General features: G+C 61.7%; 1 protein-coding gene across 1 annotated transcript in view; it reads left to right on the top strand.

Annotated features, from left to right (window-relative positions):
• Mn1 (MN1 proto-oncogene, transcriptional regulator) overlaps positions 1-14,960 on the top strand; it is a 41,903-nt gene extending 26,943 nt beyond the window's left edge. Inside the window, exon 2 of the mRNA XM_078039656.1 lies at positions 12,494-14,960. Coding sequence (XP_077895782.1) covers positions 12,494-12,669 — 176 coding nt within the window. The 3' untranslated portion in view covers positions 12,670-14,960. The remainder of the gene's footprint in view (positions 1-12,493) is intronic.
• The last annotated feature ends 1,370 nt before the right edge of the window (positions 14,961-16,330 follow it).

Raw genomic sequence — 16,330 nt, 5'->3', positions numbered from 1 at the left:
GACTAGGTCAGACCACAGGTTCAAGGTCAGGCTCACCCGGGTTGATCAGGGCCCTCTGGCTGCAGCGTCGCTGGGAAGGAGCCAGGCTGAGCGGGCTCCTGAGCGGCCGGTGCCGCACTTGTTCAGCCGGGTCAGCTGTGGGCACCAGGAGAAGTGCGCGTTGCTGGGCGCTTTGTCCTTTGTGGCTCCCCCGACCCGCAGTAGACCTCCGCCCACGGAACCTTCGGTTTGAAATGACAAAGTTTGCCTTTTGCAAGAAAGCCCTGGTGGCCCGGCGACTGCCGCAGACTGGCGTTGACCAGCGCATCCCCAAAACTTTCCTCGAGCACATAAATGCCCTCCGCCTGCCCTTCCCAGCGCCGTGTCCTTGGGCGCATGCAGCTGTCAAACCCCTGAAATGCAGTGATTTGTGAGCAGGGGACTGATTCTAAACTTTATTTAATTTAAAAATGTAAAAGCCACCCGTGCTAGAGGCTGCGCTGCCGGACACCCCAGGCCGGCATTTGGAGAGCCTGGGCTTGTAGGGCTTGTAGGGTTCCTGGAGAACCCACTGGTGGGGCCTTGGGTGGGAGCTGTTGCTTGGCAACAGGGACAGGAAGCTCTCCTTGCCCCGCCCATAGGCAGCTGGCCCCGCCTCTGCAGGGGTGTTGCCCAGGTGGGTGGGCTCTGTGCAGATGGGCGGGCTTTGTCCAGGTGGGCGGGCTCTGTGCAGGTGGGCGGGCATTGTCGAGGTGGGCAGGCTCTGTGTAGGTGGGCGGGCTCTGTGCAGGTGGGCGGGCATTGTCCAGGTGGGCGGGCATTGTCCAGGTGGGCGGGCATTGTTGAGGTGGACAGGCTCTGTGTAGGTGGGCGGGCTCTGTGCAGGTGGGCGGGCATTGTCCAGGTGGGCGGGTTCTGCTGGTGGGCGGGCTTTGTCCAGGTGGGCGGGCTCTGCGCAGTCTCTCCTGCACCCCAGGCCTCCCTGGGAGGGCTCCTGGATGCCTGGGCTCAGACCCCGAGTGGGTGAGGTCCGGCCTTTGTCAGATCCCGCCTTCAGGGGACATGTATGTGGGAATCACATCCCCAGGGGCCTCACGTGTTCCAGGTGCAGAGTGGGCAGGCTGAGAGGGGAGGTGGGGAGTGCGTTTTATTCTTTCCTTCCTCTCTCCCACCTGAACCCTGTCCCTGTTTCTGATGTGAACAAAAGAAGAAGAGGCCTTGGAAATTGACTTGGTTGTATCTTGAGTCAGCTGTTCTGTGCTGTGTGATGGGGGCCAAGTCACCCACCTCTCTGAACCTTTAAAAGGGAACAACGCCCGCCCCCTGCAGGGAAGACTGCAGCGCTGTCTACCTGTGCTTAGGATGGGTCTGGGTTGTGGTCCCTTTCCTGGGAAAGGGTGAGGTCATTGCCCTCCAGTGCCCGGATTCTCTCTAAGGACACCCTCAAAACAAACCCAGCCAAGGCCCCACCCAGCCGGCTCCTCCTGCCCAGAGGGCGCCAGGGCTGTGGGGAGGTCATTTAGCTGATGCTCACACCTGGAATTGACCCCCACTCACCCCAGAGGTTTTCCCAGAGGTCTGCTGGGGCGGGGCGGGGCGGGGTGCTGGTTGGGGGAGGGGCCTCCCTGGGTCCTCGTTCCCAGGGAGGAAGAAGTGGCGGGGTCTCTGGCTCTGGCCGAGGGTCAGCTGCGGCCCGCTGTCCTGTAGGGACGCCGCCGTCTGCTTTCGTGGTCACGACAGGGCCCCAAGCACCGGGAGGATTCCAGCTGGCCCCGCGGGGTTCTGGACGGGGTGTGGACAGACCTCTCGGTCCTGGTCAATCTGGGGACACAGGGTCGGCGGACCTCCAGGGAGGCCCCGTGCCACGGTCTCCCTGGAAGTTTCTGTCTGTCTGTCTGGAGGCCTGGGGGTTGTGCTGTGCGTCTTGGCCATTTTAGAGATTCCCTGGGGTTTGTTCCTCCCCTGGGGGTGGAGGTAGCGGGCATCTGTGGCAGCTGCCAGGGCCGCAGTGGGCGCTGCAGCAGGCCACAGGACATTTGCAAGTTCGACGGTAGGGGGGCTGGGAGAGCCCCGAGGCAGGAGGCCGCCAGGTGAAGGGAGGAGGGACACAGGTGGCCCAGGTAGAGGGGACAGCTGGCAGGAGATGTGTACCCCCTTGGTGACAGTGTGCTGCTTCTGGTGAAGCGGGGACGGAGCGCTGGCGTGGGCCGTCGGGCCGCACAGGTCTCTGCCCTGATGCGCCTGCGCCCCCAGCCTGGTCTCAGGGACAAGGACTGTGACCTCTGCCTGGGAGCAGAGTCTCTGGTGTTAACCCTCCTGAGACACGGGCCGAATCCCTCCAGAGCTGCCTGTGGGCGTTGCCAAAGGTGCCGTGTCCTGGGAAGATCCTGGGGGTGAGGCCGTTGACTCAGTCAGCACCTGCCCCTGCGCCCGCCTCTTCCCACACTCCCTGGCGGAGCCCACGCCCCACCTTTCCAGGTCAACGCCAGAACTCGCTGACACTCAGCCAAGCCAATCAGCACCTCCCAACGCTCTCCACCCCCAGGGCAGGGATGAGTGCACTTTTCCCAGCAGTCCGCAGGAGAACTTGGGGTGGGGAACACCTACTCTTCAGGTCACAATCCTGGCAGTCAGCTCTCCTGCCACTTATAAAGAGGATGGCAGCTCTGAGAGGGCAAGTGATGCTCCTGAGGTCACACAGCTTCAGGCAGGGCCTCATGCTGGTTTTCTGGGGCTGGAGAGGAGAACTCAGTCTGATCAAGTGGGGATCGTTTGTAGCAGGCATACCCCTTCCCCAGAAGCTGGGGAGGGGCTGAGGGGCAACATGGGCAGCCTTGGGGCTTCCTCCCCATTGTTGTGATGGACGCAACCAGCCAGCTCTTTCTAAGCCCAAAATAGCTGCAACTGCTCCACCCATCTCTCTTCTCCAGGCCAGGAAGAACCAGGGCCTGGTTAAAAAGATACAGACAGGCTCTGGACTCATGTGGACCCAGATTCAAATCCAGCCCTGCCATTTCCCAGCTGCAACACCTTGGCCCTCCTAGGCTGTTCAGGGGATGAGTCAGCTCAACTGTGAGCATCACAGGCTGTCCCTGGGATTACCAGGCTTGCCCAGCCTGTCACTGTCTACTGGAGTTGAGGCCATAAGAGGCTTCAGGACCCCTACCTATCTCCTGTGGCCCAGCATGGTAGGCTTGCTCGGCCTCAGAGACCCGCCCTTCTTGTGCTGTGTTTGTGGACACATCTTGGTGGTGGTGGTATTATTATTATTATTATTTTGGTACTGGGGCTTGAACTCAGGGTCCTTCGACCACTGAGCCCCATCCCCTGCCCTATTCTGTATTTTATTTAGAGACAGGGTCTCACTGAGCTGCTTAGGGCCTCACCATTGCTGAGGCTGGCTTTGAACTCTCAATCCTCCTTCCTCAGCCTCCCGACTGCTGGGATGACAGGCGTGCGCTATGGCGGCGGCCGGGATCATTATTATTTAAGAGATTTCTAGAGGCCTCCCCCACCCACATTTCATATTTTATGGATTGTTAAGCAGGAGGTCAGAAAGGTTTCCACGGCAGCCCAAGAAGGATGGCCCGTGCCAGAGTGAGCCGTAGGACCTTTTGGATCCCTTAGGGCCATGGTGCAAATCGTCACATACCAGGAGCATGTGTTGAGCACCTGCTGGGTGCCCAGGACTGCTTCCTCTTCAGGGGAACTTGGGCCAAGGACCACTTCTCACCCTCAGGCTCAGCCGGCCTCCTCCATCCAGGGCCTGGGAGCAGATAGATTTACACAAAGTGATGGTTAATTTTTTGTGTCAACTTGTTTGGGCCCCAGGGTGCCCAGATATTCACATAGCCATTATTTCTCCAAAAGACCCTGAGCAGTGCCTACGGTCTCTGCCTCAACTGGGTGGAAAGAGCCACAAAGAAAATGCTTGGCTGTGTTCCAATAAAACTTTATTTGCAGAGGCAGACGGTGGGCCGGCCCGGCCCGTGTGCTGGGGTCTACTACCCTCACAGGTTTTTCATCTGTGAAACGGGGCTGAGAGGAGTCTGCCTCCCAGTCTCCGTGGGGATTAGCGTGGGTCAGAGCCCAACCTGGGCTGGGTGTCGGCTGTGATCCCTATCTGTCATTGCTAATAGTCTCCTGTCACTTGGGCCACAGCCCTGCCCTGCGGGCCTGTGATCTCATTTCACAGCTGAGGAGACTAAAGCACAGATCAGGTGGCTGTCCCTCCACCCATCTGTCACCGTTGGGTGACCTGGGCCGCATCTGCACCCCTCCTTGGGCCTCAGACTACCCCCCTGTACCCTCAGAGAGGACTCGCTGATGTGATGCATGGGTCACATGGTCACACGCTCTGTGTGGGGGGACATGGAGGGACAGAGGTGGTGTCCCTGGAAGGGGTCACCAGCTGAGTGGGAACAGAACTGGGTGGCCTGGTTAGACCGGGGCTTTCTCTGGGGCCTTTGAGGGGGTAGTGGCGGGGGCCCTGGCCTTCCTTGCACAGAGAGGGAGAACCGGGGCCCTGTGTGTTCCTAGCTCGGGTGTCCTGTGCCACAGCCGGAGTGAATGGGGTTGGGCAAGGCTTTTATAAATTCGGACAGATTCACCGTGCGCTGCCCCTGCTCACGAGCCTGCTGTGGCTCCCTACTGCTCACAGGAATGAGGTCCGAACTCCTCCCATGAGTGATCCCACGGGAGCCTGGCAGCTTCCTCTTCTTCTATTTCCACCCCGGGGCCTGGGGCCGGCCTTTTTAAGATTTTTTTCTGAAGAAGTCACACTGGGCTTGAGGTGGCCCTCTTGCTCTGTCCCTTGCCAACCTTTGCGCTCAACTGTCACCCCCAGCACACGCCTCAAGGTCTTCCTGGCTCCCCGACCCTGGCCCCAGCCCCGGGTGTCACGTGGGCTCCTGCCGTCCCACGGGGCTCCTAGCAGGAGAGGGGACCAAACCCACTTCTCAGATGAGGAAATGGGGACATGGGGAGCCCAAGGGGCTGATCCGGGTGGCACAGCGTGGCAGTGCCTGGTGCGGGTGGTTTCAGACCCAGGCCGCGTGACGGTCCCACGGCTGTCCCCCCTGCAGAGCCCTCCTGGGGACCCAGCAGGGCTGTGGGGACTGGGTGGGTGAGCAGGCCCGTGTCCTCCCTGCCCACCCCGCTGAGCGGCGTCCCAGAGCCGCCGCTGCCCCCGATGGGGAATGAGTCCCCGAAGCCCCCGGAACAGCCACCCCAGCCCCAGGCCCGGAAGAGCTGCTCAGTGACAGCAGGCTTGGGGGACCCGGCTCCCTGCCTCGGCCCGGGGAGCCCAGGGCTGTTTCTGAGCGCAGCGACTGGTGGCTCGGGGAGCCGTCTGCTGAACGGCTCACGCGCTGTGCATCCTGGGAACCTGGGGAGGCCTCCCCGGTGCTGAGTTGCTCCAGGTTACACGCTCAGAGAGGTACAGCGTCCTGCATAATGCGGCTCAGCACTGTGTCTAACAGCATAGGGGCGACTTGGGTGTGATAGGGTGTGGGAAGTTGCTGAGCTGCCCATGGGGTCTCAGATAGAATGATTCTGGTGACCCTGGGTGGCAGCTACCATTACTGCATCATCCAGAGCCATGCTGAGGCTTGGCCTGCAGTGTCCCTGTGTCTCGTCCTGAGACCGTGGGTCCCTCTGGGTCCAGATGAGGACCTGAGGCCGGGCCTTCCCCTCCCAGCCTGGGCGGTAGTGGCTCCCTGCTGGGCCGTCTCCTGTCGTGTTGGGAGGACTGTGCGGGCAGGAGGGGCTGGCGCTCAGCTGCCCTGGGCCGTCACGTCTCGGTGCGCACCGGCCATGAGTGGCCCTGGGGTACGCAGGCCTCATCTGTCACAGGTCACTGGCTGCATGGCTGGAAGCTCCGGGCCCCCGGAGGCCGCCCGCCCCTCTGTCCACTCTGTGGACCGTGGCCCTCTGCGTCCCCTCCTTCGGGGCCAGGGCAGGTCCCCAGCCCTCAGTCCCCACCGTGTCCTGTCCGCCTTGGGCTCCGGGAGGCCAGCTCCGCTCTGCCCTTGATGCTTTCCCCTGCGGAGCCCTGGGCCAGCTCAGTTCAAGTGACAGCTGCCCGCAGCCCGGTCAACTCGGATCAGTCTCCGGGGCTCCCGGGCCTGCCCAGCGGCCAGCACCGGCTGCCACGGCCCAGGGCCCCTCCCAGCCAGCCTGCACCGGGGACAGAGGGCACCCGGGCCTGCTCTCCAGGAGCCCAGCCAGGCCACGCTGCCCGGTGACAGTGGCTATGCACGCACTGAGGCTCATCAGGGCCCATCCCCAGCTGCTGGGTGACCCTGGTTCCTTCCCATCGCATCTGTGAGCCTTGGGCCCTTGTCCTAAAAGCAAGTCACTGTTGACCAGAGAGAGGGGGAGGTGGTCCCCTGGAACAGCTGGTCCCCAGGCTTGGCTCCGCGGGGGCTGGGTTTGGCAGGAGATTGTCACCTAGAGGAGAGTGCAGAGCCGGCAGAGGACCCAGGTGCAGGGCTGGGCTGGAGGGAGGCCGTCCCCTGGGCCTGCCGTGGGTCTGCATGGTCCCTGCGAGATGCCCAGATGGGGTGTCACTGTCCCTGGGTCCCTGATCCTCGGGGTGTGGGTGCTGGTTCCCTGCACTAGGGCCGAGACATCTCAGGGCCCCTCACTTTGGGAGGCCCCTGCCTACATCAGGGTAAGACAGCAGTGCGCCAGAGGAACAGGGGGTCGCACAGACACCCACCCCCGGCCTTTCAGAGAAGACAAAATAGGCCCAGAGAGGTGCCGTGACCTGCCTGAGGTCACACAGCAAGTGGGAAACAGAACCGAGATGAGGATGTCCCTCATGGAAACAGTGAACAAAGGCTTCTCTGGTGGCTGCCGCATGCCAGGAAGCAGACAGTCCGGAGTCACATAGGCGTTTGTCCTAGGGTCCCCCCTCTGGGCTCCGCTGGCCCTTACTAGAGGGACTGCCAGCCCTTTCTGCAGGTGGGGAAACTGAGGCTGGCAGGTCGACCTGCTTGGGACCGTGGAGCTGGTGGGCGGCAGGCCTGTGGGGTCCAGGGCGGGATCTGAACCCAGGCCTCCGAGCTCTGGTCAGAGCTGCCCCCAGCTGTCAAGTGTGGGCAGGGGCAGGCACAGCCCGGCCGTGGGTCATGGGATCGCTGTGTTCCTGCTTGTTTGGTGGCCGTGGAGACCCCTGGTCTGCCACCAGCGTCCGGCCGGGATTTGCTTTTGCTGCCCCTGAGCCCAAGGCACCCCCGGGCCCCATCCTGCAGCTCAAAGGAGGGAGGGGCCAGGGCTGAATGTGGACATGTCCCCTGGGGCCCTCTGTAGGGTCACGGGTTCTGCAGAAGGACTGTCTGGGTTTGGGGGTGAGTGCTCAGGACCCCACACCCACAGAGGCGGGGTACTGGGGACTGCTCTCGCTGTGGGCTGGGAGCCTGGGTTCCCCCCCCAGCACTAGAGACCAGCCTGGCCTGGGACGGAGCCCTGAGGGCGGGAGCACCATTTCCTGAGCACCTGCTAGGTGCTGGCCCACGGGACCGGGTGTCGCTGGGCCAGGAGCTGGGGCCCCTACCTGTTTCACGGGGATAAAGCTGAGGCTCAGGGAGGAAAGCCCGAGGCCGACCTGCTGCGGAAGGCGCCAGGGGCTCTCGTCTTTGGTGGCCTGTCGGGGCGGGGCCTGACTCAGACCTTGCCCTTAGGTCAGCAGCGTTTCTGGCCAGGACTAGGCAGAGCCAGGTCCCGTGACGTCACAGGCGGGCGGGACCACGTGCCAGGGGCGGGGCCACGTGCCAAAGGCGGGGCCTCCTGCCAGGGGCGTGTTCTCGTGCCAGGGGCGGGGCCACGTGCCAGGGGCGGGGCCTCGGCACCTCACGGCAGGGGCATTGGAGAAGCGTCCCCCAGGGTGGCCGCCAGATGGGACGCAGGAGTCCGGCAGAGCGGAGGAAGGAGGTCATGCCAAGCCTGTGGCTTCACCCTGAGGGCAGTGGGGAGCCATGGAAGGTTCTAGCCGAAGAGAGGACTCTGGTTGGCTTCCGGAGGCCCGCCCGGTTCACACAGGAGGATGGGGGCAGCGAGGGGTCACGGAGGCCTGGGGCTGGGGACAGGCGTGTGTGCCGCGGCCTTGGGGAGGCCCAGAGAGGAGCTGGCCCAGCCCTGTGGCCGCCATCCTGGGGCCTTACTTCCAGTCCCAGCAGCCAGCCGCTAGCCGAGTGACACCTGTCACAGAAGTCCCCTCCCAGGTCCAAGTAAAGGGGAAACCAAACTCATCTGGAGGAGACGAGGTGCCCGGCCCCGCTGCTGCTGCAGAGTCTCAGTAACAATCCCGGGGACTCAGCCTGGCCTCAGTCCCCGCCAGCACAGAAAGTGCCCCAAGCGGCAGGGCCAGCCCTGGCCATCTCCAGAGCCGGGCTGCTGAGGGCTGGGACTCGGGGCCCTGACCTTTGCGTGGGGCCTGGCCTCTATTCTCTCATTTAGTTCTCCCCACAGCGGCCAGGGGGACCCCGATGTGGCCCCGGCTCACAGCTGGCCCAAGGCACTGGCCACTCTGTCCTCCTCCTCCACACCCTTGGCCATCCCCCTGGTGGGCACAGGGACAGAAGGTGGCTGGGCCAGAAATTCCCTGCCCGAGGGTCCCAGGGTGGCAGGGTGGCTGTCCCCGGCCCCAGCTCCCGCGTCTCACTCAAACCGAGGCGGCTCTGCGGTGGACTTTCAGAAACCTGAGATCCCACCGTGGGGGCCTGAAGAAGGGAGGGGACAGCCGAGTGTCCCCAGGTGGTGGCAGGTGCCCTCCCCTGTCCTCGGCCACCCTGGCCGGCAGCTTGCGGCGCTTCACCTGGACCCGGCGCTTTCATCCCTCGGAGTGGCCTGTTACCTCCCCCCAAGCCAGGCCCTGGAGCTGTGGTGACAGGCACACAGGCCTCTGCTGCACACACAGTGGCCCCTGTCACTTTTGAGCCCCATGGGAGAAAAGGGGCCACTGATTATTCCACAAGTACCTCTGGCACCTGCTGCCTGTTCTCTCCTCCCCTTGGTGAAGGTGACCGTCCCCACTGGGGGTCAACATGTGCCCAAGATGACATCTGACCTGGGGCTCGTGGCCGGAGGGACAGTAAGGGCAGCCCACCTCCAGGCCTCTACCAAGGGCACGGGACACAGGCGGCCTGTCCTGGCTCATACAGGTCCCGACAGCTGTCCTTGCTGGGCAACCTGGCCCATCTGTCCCCACCCGCCAGAGGCCCCTCGGGCCATGCTGCCCCAGGGGAGAGGCCCCAGAGGTCCCTGCCTCTGAGACCAACCCACTCCGTCAGTGCCAGCTCTTTCTTTTATATGGACCCCAAGCTGTCCTGAGCTCGGCCCAGACTTGCCACCACCAAGTGACAGATGAGCAAACCGGGGTCTGTGGACAGGAGCCGCTGGCCTGGGCACCTTGGGCCTCGAGGGGGGCATCCACCTGCACCCGATGCCTCAGTCTTCCAGTCTGTCAAGTGGGGACGAGGGCCACCCACGTCACTGCAGGGCTCTGGGCACTGCCCTGCCTCCCCTCTGCAGCCACAGTTGGCAGTGACCAAGTGGGACACGTGACAATACCCGCTGGGTGCCCTGGTGTCTGCCAGCACTGGTACCACAGCCTGGGGCCATCCCCAGCCCCAGGGACTCTGCAGGGGACGGTTCTGTCTCTGGTGCTGGTGTGGGGGAGGGACGGCTGCCTGTCGTCCTGAGGCTTGGGGACCCGGGGCCTCTCCCCTACTGGGGCAGGCTGTGACTTGAGGGTCTTCTTTGGGACTGATTTATCTGCCTCCCCGGGGGCCACCGTCCTAGGGCGTGTTGGGTCCCCGCTGGAGCGAGTCCCCGGAGGATGGGTTTGGTCTTGCTGGGGTGTCCAGAGCTCACCGACGACCACGCGCTCCCTTAAGGACACCTGTGGACACCAGGCTGCCGTGGCGCTCCCTCCTCCTGGGCCCAGGCTCGGGGAGTCCCAGGTCCATGCTCTGTGGCATGTGTTTCACCCTCTCTGGGCCCCAGCGCCGGGTCACCCAGTGCCACGACAGTCTCTGGACTCCTCCTTCCCGATGCTGCTGGGGAAATTCCACCAAGGGAGGCGGGTGGGGACCGGTTGGGGTCTTGTCACTGCCTCAGTTTCCTGTCTGTAAAGTGGATGTGAACGTGGAGGGTCCCCAAGGCGCTCGGCCGCGCCCAGCAGATCTTGCAGCCTAGGAAATCCCAGCAGGCCTCTTTCCCAGGAAGCGGGGTGCTGCAAAGACCCCTGGCCTCCTGGCCCTCCCAGACCCCAGTGACAGTTCCAGCCGCCCTACCTGGGGACCGCGATGTCTGCCAGACTGTTACAAGGCCCCAAGGGGGATGAGGTCATCGCCACTTGAGAGCGAGACAGCTGAGGACCAGAGAGGGACAGTGGTGGAGCCCTGACACACAGCAGTGCCGCTGTGACTTCAGTGTGACCATCTGGCACTGCCCCTTGGTCATCAGCTCCAGGGGGAAGGCGAAGCCTGTGTCTGTCCTGTCTCTGCCTCGATCCACAGGGCGGGCGTGCTGCCTGGCACATAGTAGTTCCTCAGTAAGGGCTCATCCATGGTGTGAGGGAGGGAAGGATCCTTTCTCCCCAGGCCTGGCCCCTCTCAGCTCACAGGTCCCAAAGTCTCTGGGGAGGGGCCCCAACCCAGTTAGTGAGTCACACCTGGCCTGGCGTGGGTCTGTCCCTCGGGAGGGTCCTCCTGTAGGCTGAGGCCTCCTGCCTAATCCCAGAGGGCAGGCTGGGCGGCAGCGGCTACTTCCAGGCCCAGGCCCTGGGTCGGCCTGCGGCGTGGAGGTGCGTGGGCCGTGGCCTTCAGTGTCTGGGTGTCCCCTGCAGCCATCCTCAATCCCAGCCTTCTCCACGTTTCCCGAGGCAGACGGTCACCGTTAGTCTGTGATCAAATGAAACTTCCTGTCCCTTCCTGGCTGCGTGACCTTGGGCAGGCTAGGTGCCCTCTCTGAAAAAGGAGAACAGTCCGACGCTGGTCACTGGTCACTGGACAGCAGTAAATTCAAGGTCCCCCAGACTCTGCTCCATTCTCTCTCCACCTCACCCTCAGAACTCGCAGGTCTGTGTGCTCCTGCTCTGATTCACACTAAGGTGTGAATGGCCTCCGGATTCTGCCTCGAGCATGTCTAACAGATACCATGGCGACCTGTGGTCTCTAGGGGTCTGTGAGGAGAAGATGGAGGGGATTTTCAGGGTACACAGGATGCATGGTCTTCCTCACGGTTGGTCTGTAACGTTCCCTCACACAGCAGCTGGGGATGGTACTTCTCTGCTGGTGGGGAGTCTAGCCTTGGTTTTTGCTGCCTTGAGGACTTAAGAGTCTGCCTTTTTTGGGGGGTGGGGAAGGTACCCGGGACTGAACTCGGGGGCACTCAACCACAGAGCCCCATCCCCAGCCTTATTTTGTATTTTATTTATAAAAGACAGGGTCTCACTGAGTTGCTTAGGGCCTTACTGTTGTTGAGGTTGGCTTTGAACTCGAGATCCTCCTGCCTCAGCCTCCTGAGCCACTGGGATGACAGGCGGGTGCCACTGTGCCCAGCTTACAATCTGCCTTTCTGAGGAATGCCCTTCACTTTTCTGTGAACACCTAGTACACTCAAAGAGGTCTGTGCACTAGGTGGACATTTCCATTTTCAGAGGAGGGGACTAGACTCCCTTTGTGGGGCTAGCACCCAAGTCTCTCAGCCTTTGGGTTGGAGCTGTGTGTCTCCAGGAAAGTGTCTGTGCCTTTCTGGGCTGCGCGCTCCTGTTCTCCTCAACTGGAGTCAGAAGGCTAAACCCAAAGAAGGGAGGGATGAAAGATAGGCAGGTGTCCTGGGAGGCTCCCCCTCCTGTCCCACCCTGTCTCCAAGCTGTGGGGTGGGGGCCCTGCCCAGCCAGGGGTTGAGGGACTCCGGGCCTCTGCCTGCCCCTGGCTGTACCCTTTGGGCACCCACAGGCCCCTCCCCATCCTGTCCACTCCCCTGGGGAGGTGCTGTGCATTTCCCCTGCGTGACCCGGGCAGGTGGGTCCTCTGTGTCTCAGTGTCTTTTCTTTGTAGTCGAGGTGCCCAGGGTTGGCCTGCATGGCCCTGGCTTAAGACGTTTCCAGCACCCTTCAGGCCCTGGGCAAATGTCCGTCTGGAGGACCAGAGGACAGGCTGCTCTGGACTGGGACAAGCCCCGCCTCCGTCCGCGGGCGTGGTCCAGCGAACTCCTACGCGTCCTTCGAGGCCCCCACTTAGACGCCCCTCCTCCAGGAAGCCCGCCACCCGCCTGTGTCAGTGGCTCTTGGAGACTCCCGGGTTTATCTTGCTGGATTCCACTTCCCAGGGGGACACGGGGACCCAGCGGCAGGGAGGAGCTGCGGCCTCCCAGCCACGACCTCCAGACCCCCAGACCATCTCTGCCGGGAGTCGAGGCCCAGGCGTGGCCTCTCTTCTCGACCTCCCTCCCCCAGAGCCACGCCCACCACTCATCTGCCCTCTCGCTTCTTGTCCCTCCACAGCCCACGACGCCATCAGCAAGGCCTCGGCCCAGCCCGGCAGCCACCTGCAGTGCCTGTCCGTCCACTGCACAGACGACGTGGGGGACGCCAAGGCCCGCGCCTCCGTGCCCACCTGGCGGTCCCTGCACTCGGACATCTCCAACCGATTCGGGACCTTCGTGGCCGCCCTCACTTGAGTCGCCGAGAGCCCCCTCCCCCCCAGGCCCTCCCCCCCCACCTGTCCCCACCCCGTTAGGAAAGGGCCACTGTGGCTGAGCGATTGGGTTGTTTTTGGTCTAGGTTGGTGCCCGCTCAGTGGCTTATGGACCCGAAAGGGTTGATTTAAAGGGGCGGGGGATTAAAAAACCTCAAAAGTTTTCTTTTTTTTTTTTTTCCTTTTCTTTTTTTAAAGGAACTGCCGCCTGTGTTGCAGTGTGAACCCTGCCCAGTTAGCCCACTTCTGTCTCCGCCTTGGTTTTTCCTGTAGAGAGCTCCCCGTTTCTCTGTAACCCTGGCCGACCCTTTTAGATGACCTCTTTTTTTTTTCCTTTATTTTGTTCCCGAAGCTTCTGTGTCCAAGTATTGTTATTTCGTAATAAGACAAGAGTTGCTTTCCTTTTTTTAAAAAAATTCTCTTTTATTTTCCTCCCTCCCCCCATCTCCCCCCCCCTTTTGTTCACTGCTTATTAAAATGGAAATCCTGGAGAAGAGTACTTTTGGAATATTGCCGGGTGAAGGATTGTCATCGCAATATTATCTATTGACACCCAACTGTCATCAGCCAGACAGGAGCCAAACAAGTCATACCCCTTAGGTATTCCGCCTGCGATTATGTTTTGTCTGTTCCCTAAGAAAATAGAGAGATTTTCCTTCCGACAGACACTTCTGGACCCCGGGCTCGTCTTCAGTCTGGCTGTCCCGCTGGAAGCTGGCCCTCCCCGCCTGGATCTGAGGGTGCGCCCAGCTGCCCTGGGAAGGAGGCCCGGCAGTGAGGTTTCTCTCTCCTTTTCTGGGCCTCTGCCTTAGGCCTGGGCTAAGCGGCCTCTGGTCTTCCCCCGGGGATTCCAGGCCCAGGGACCTCAGGTGCCCGCGGGGAAGCCTTTGTTCTTTCCTGGGGACCTAGGGGACTGGGTGTGTCCCCTTCTCTGCTCCTGTTCGCCGCAGCCAGTCCTGGGAGGATGGGGCCCCTTGCTTGGAGTCCCGTCCTTTCTCCAGGGCTCTGCCAGCTGCCAGCCTGATCCGGGCCTTTTGTTCTTTAACCTTGGACTCCCTTCCCCCCCTTTTGATTTGATTTCTAAAACTAGAGCCATGTCCCCGTGTCTCAGGAGGGAACTGCCTCTACTGGGGCAGACGCTGGCGGTCACTGGAGGCCCATGTTGGCAGGGACAGACGGACACCTTGGGGTGCTGCTGGCCCTTGTGAAAAAAGCGTTTGGGACTCTGGGGGTGGGGGTCACACCGATTCCAGGGTGGGTCAGACGAGAAGCGAGGTGACATTGCTTTGTTCAGATGGTGACGCTCACTTTTATTTCAGTTTTTCGTTGGTGAGTGGGTTTTCCAAATGCTCCCTCCCAGGCCCCTGCCTGTGGGGTCCCCAGAGTTTACAGATGGAGTGTCCTTTAGTGGCCTGAGGCCGGGCTCCCGTACCACGCCCACATTGTTTATTTCCAAGAACTTTTCAGCCAAGGGAGAGAAGAGCCCAGGAAACCCTGTGTCCCCTGTCCCTCCTCCTGGTTCCCTGGCTGGCCCTTGTGGCTGGGGTCTGGGCCCTCTGACCTAGGCAGCCCTGGCCACAGGGGTGGACAGAAGCAGGTGGCGGGCGGAGGGAAGGCTTGTCCCCACCACGGGCTGCAGGACGAGCCAGGTGCTGGGCCACACCACCTCCGCGCCCCTGGGGTCCGCTGCGCAGCTGCTGGAGAGCTTCGGGTCGCGGTCCTAGACAGGAGCGGTTCTCCCTGGTGGCTGGAGGCCGGGGGACCCGACCCGTGTCCTGGACTTGGCCCCACCGGCCGCCCGCACGTGGCCATCAGCCTGTGGTCCTTGCCATTCTAGAAACTTCGGAAGCTTCCAACGTCCTCGCTCCCCACGGCCCCAGATCGGATCAGCTTTTCGAACAGCCTTAAGCGAAAGGATGTCATTTCCTGTCCTTTGGTTTTCACGGGCAGAATCAGAGCAAATGACGAAAACACACGGGACTCCGCGCCTGCACCGGGCGCTCTGCGGGAGGGAGAGGGAGCTGTTCCTATTGCACATGTAAAATAAGGAGACTCGACTCTGCTGTGTGTTAGGCAATCCTGTCGTCTTTTTTGACTCTTAAAAAGAAAAATTCATTTCTGAGATGCTTGGTTGGAAGACTGACAATAGCTCATGAATTGAGTGTTATTTTTTTCTTAATGTAAAGTGCGGTCTTCCGTATTCATGCAGATTGTATATACCTGTATATGTTTTCCTGAGCAGCTAAATAACAATAAATATGACGTTAATGGTGAGTGTGGAGCCTTTGTGGGCGGGGCTGTCTGTGGGCGGGGCTTTCTGTGGGCGGGGCTGCCTTTGTGGGCGGGGCTGCCTTTCTCCCCTCCCACTTTCCGCTGGATTCTTCAAATTCCCCTGGTGTGTGTGTGTGTGTGTGTGTGTGTGTGTGTGTGTGTTGACGTTGCTGCACATTGGGTCACTTCAGGGTTGGTCCCCTTGGCCCCTGTTGACATTTGGAGCCTGATGATTCTTTTTCTTCTTTTTTTTTTGGTACCAGCAACTGAATCCAGGGTCACTTAACCTCTGAGCCCCATCCCCAGCCCTTTTTATTTTTTAATTTAGAGACAGGGTCTCGCTGAGGTGCTTAGGGCCTCACTTTTGCTGAGGCTGGCTCTGAACTTGAGATCCTCCTGCCTCAGCCTCCTGAGCCCCTGGGAGGACCTGCGTGCCCCATGTGGCTGATGATTTTTTTTTCTTGGCTCCGGGGTGAGCAGCATCCCTGGCCTCTGCCCACCAGATCTCAGCAGCACGCCCCTCCACTATTGGGACAACCTAAAATGTCTCCAGCTGTCACACAGAGCCCCCTGGGGGTGGGATCACCTGGGTCTGGTATCTGACAGTGTGGGAGGGAGGGGGCCAGGGAAAGCCACTTGGTGGCTGTGCTGTACCGTGTGTCCCCACCTATGAAACAGGCCCAGCTCATGGGGTCGTCACGGGACACAGTGTGTGTGGACATTGTGGACAGGAGAGGCTCCGGAAGCCCAGGCTGTCCCCCTGGGAGCACCTCAGAGGGCTCAGGTGGCTTCTGGGGCTGGGCTGTCCTGCCCTGGACGCGGCCTCCCCTGCCAACGGCCAGGCTCCAGGACACATGGGACTGCGGTGTCCATGCTCAGGCTGGGCGACAGCTCCGTGGGGGGCCCTGCCCAGCAGCTCAGGGCCCTGGTCCACCCCAGAGGTCCCCCCAGGCCCTGCTGGAGCGGGACTCGCCCAGGCCCACCCTGCCACCCACCTTACCTTCAGCTTGGCGCCCTCTGTCCCAGGCTCAAGGCCGTCACAGGACCTTCCCTGTCCTCCTCTTGAACATTCCAGGTGTTTCTCAAAGTGTGTTCCAGGGGACCCCAGCCCCGGGCAGGACATTCATCAGCTGCCTGATTTGTGGCCTCTGAATCACCGTGACCTCTGACCCCACATGACCCTCGCAGGTGCTGCTCCCTCCTCCGCAGCCCGCAGCCATTGGAGGGCTCCTGTAGGGCCCTGATGCCAGTGTGAGGCAGGAACACGGGCGGAGGTGACAGTGGCACATTGAGGCCTGCACAGCGGCTGTTGGGGTGGGGGCTGGCAGCTCTCATTCCTCTGTGACGCTCTGCCCTGGCCCCCCCAGGGCCAC

Source organism: Ictidomys tridecemlineatus, chromosome 2 (assembly GCF_052094955.1).
Source record: "Ictidomys tridecemlineatus isolate mIctTri1 chromosome 2, mIctTri1.hap1, whole genome shotgun sequence".
NCBI lineage: Eukaryota > Metazoa > Chordata > Mammalia > Rodentia > Sciuridae > Ictidomys > Ictidomys tridecemlineatus.
Note: the sequence above shows the minus strand (reverse complement) of the source record. Positions and strands in the feature narration are given on the sequence as shown.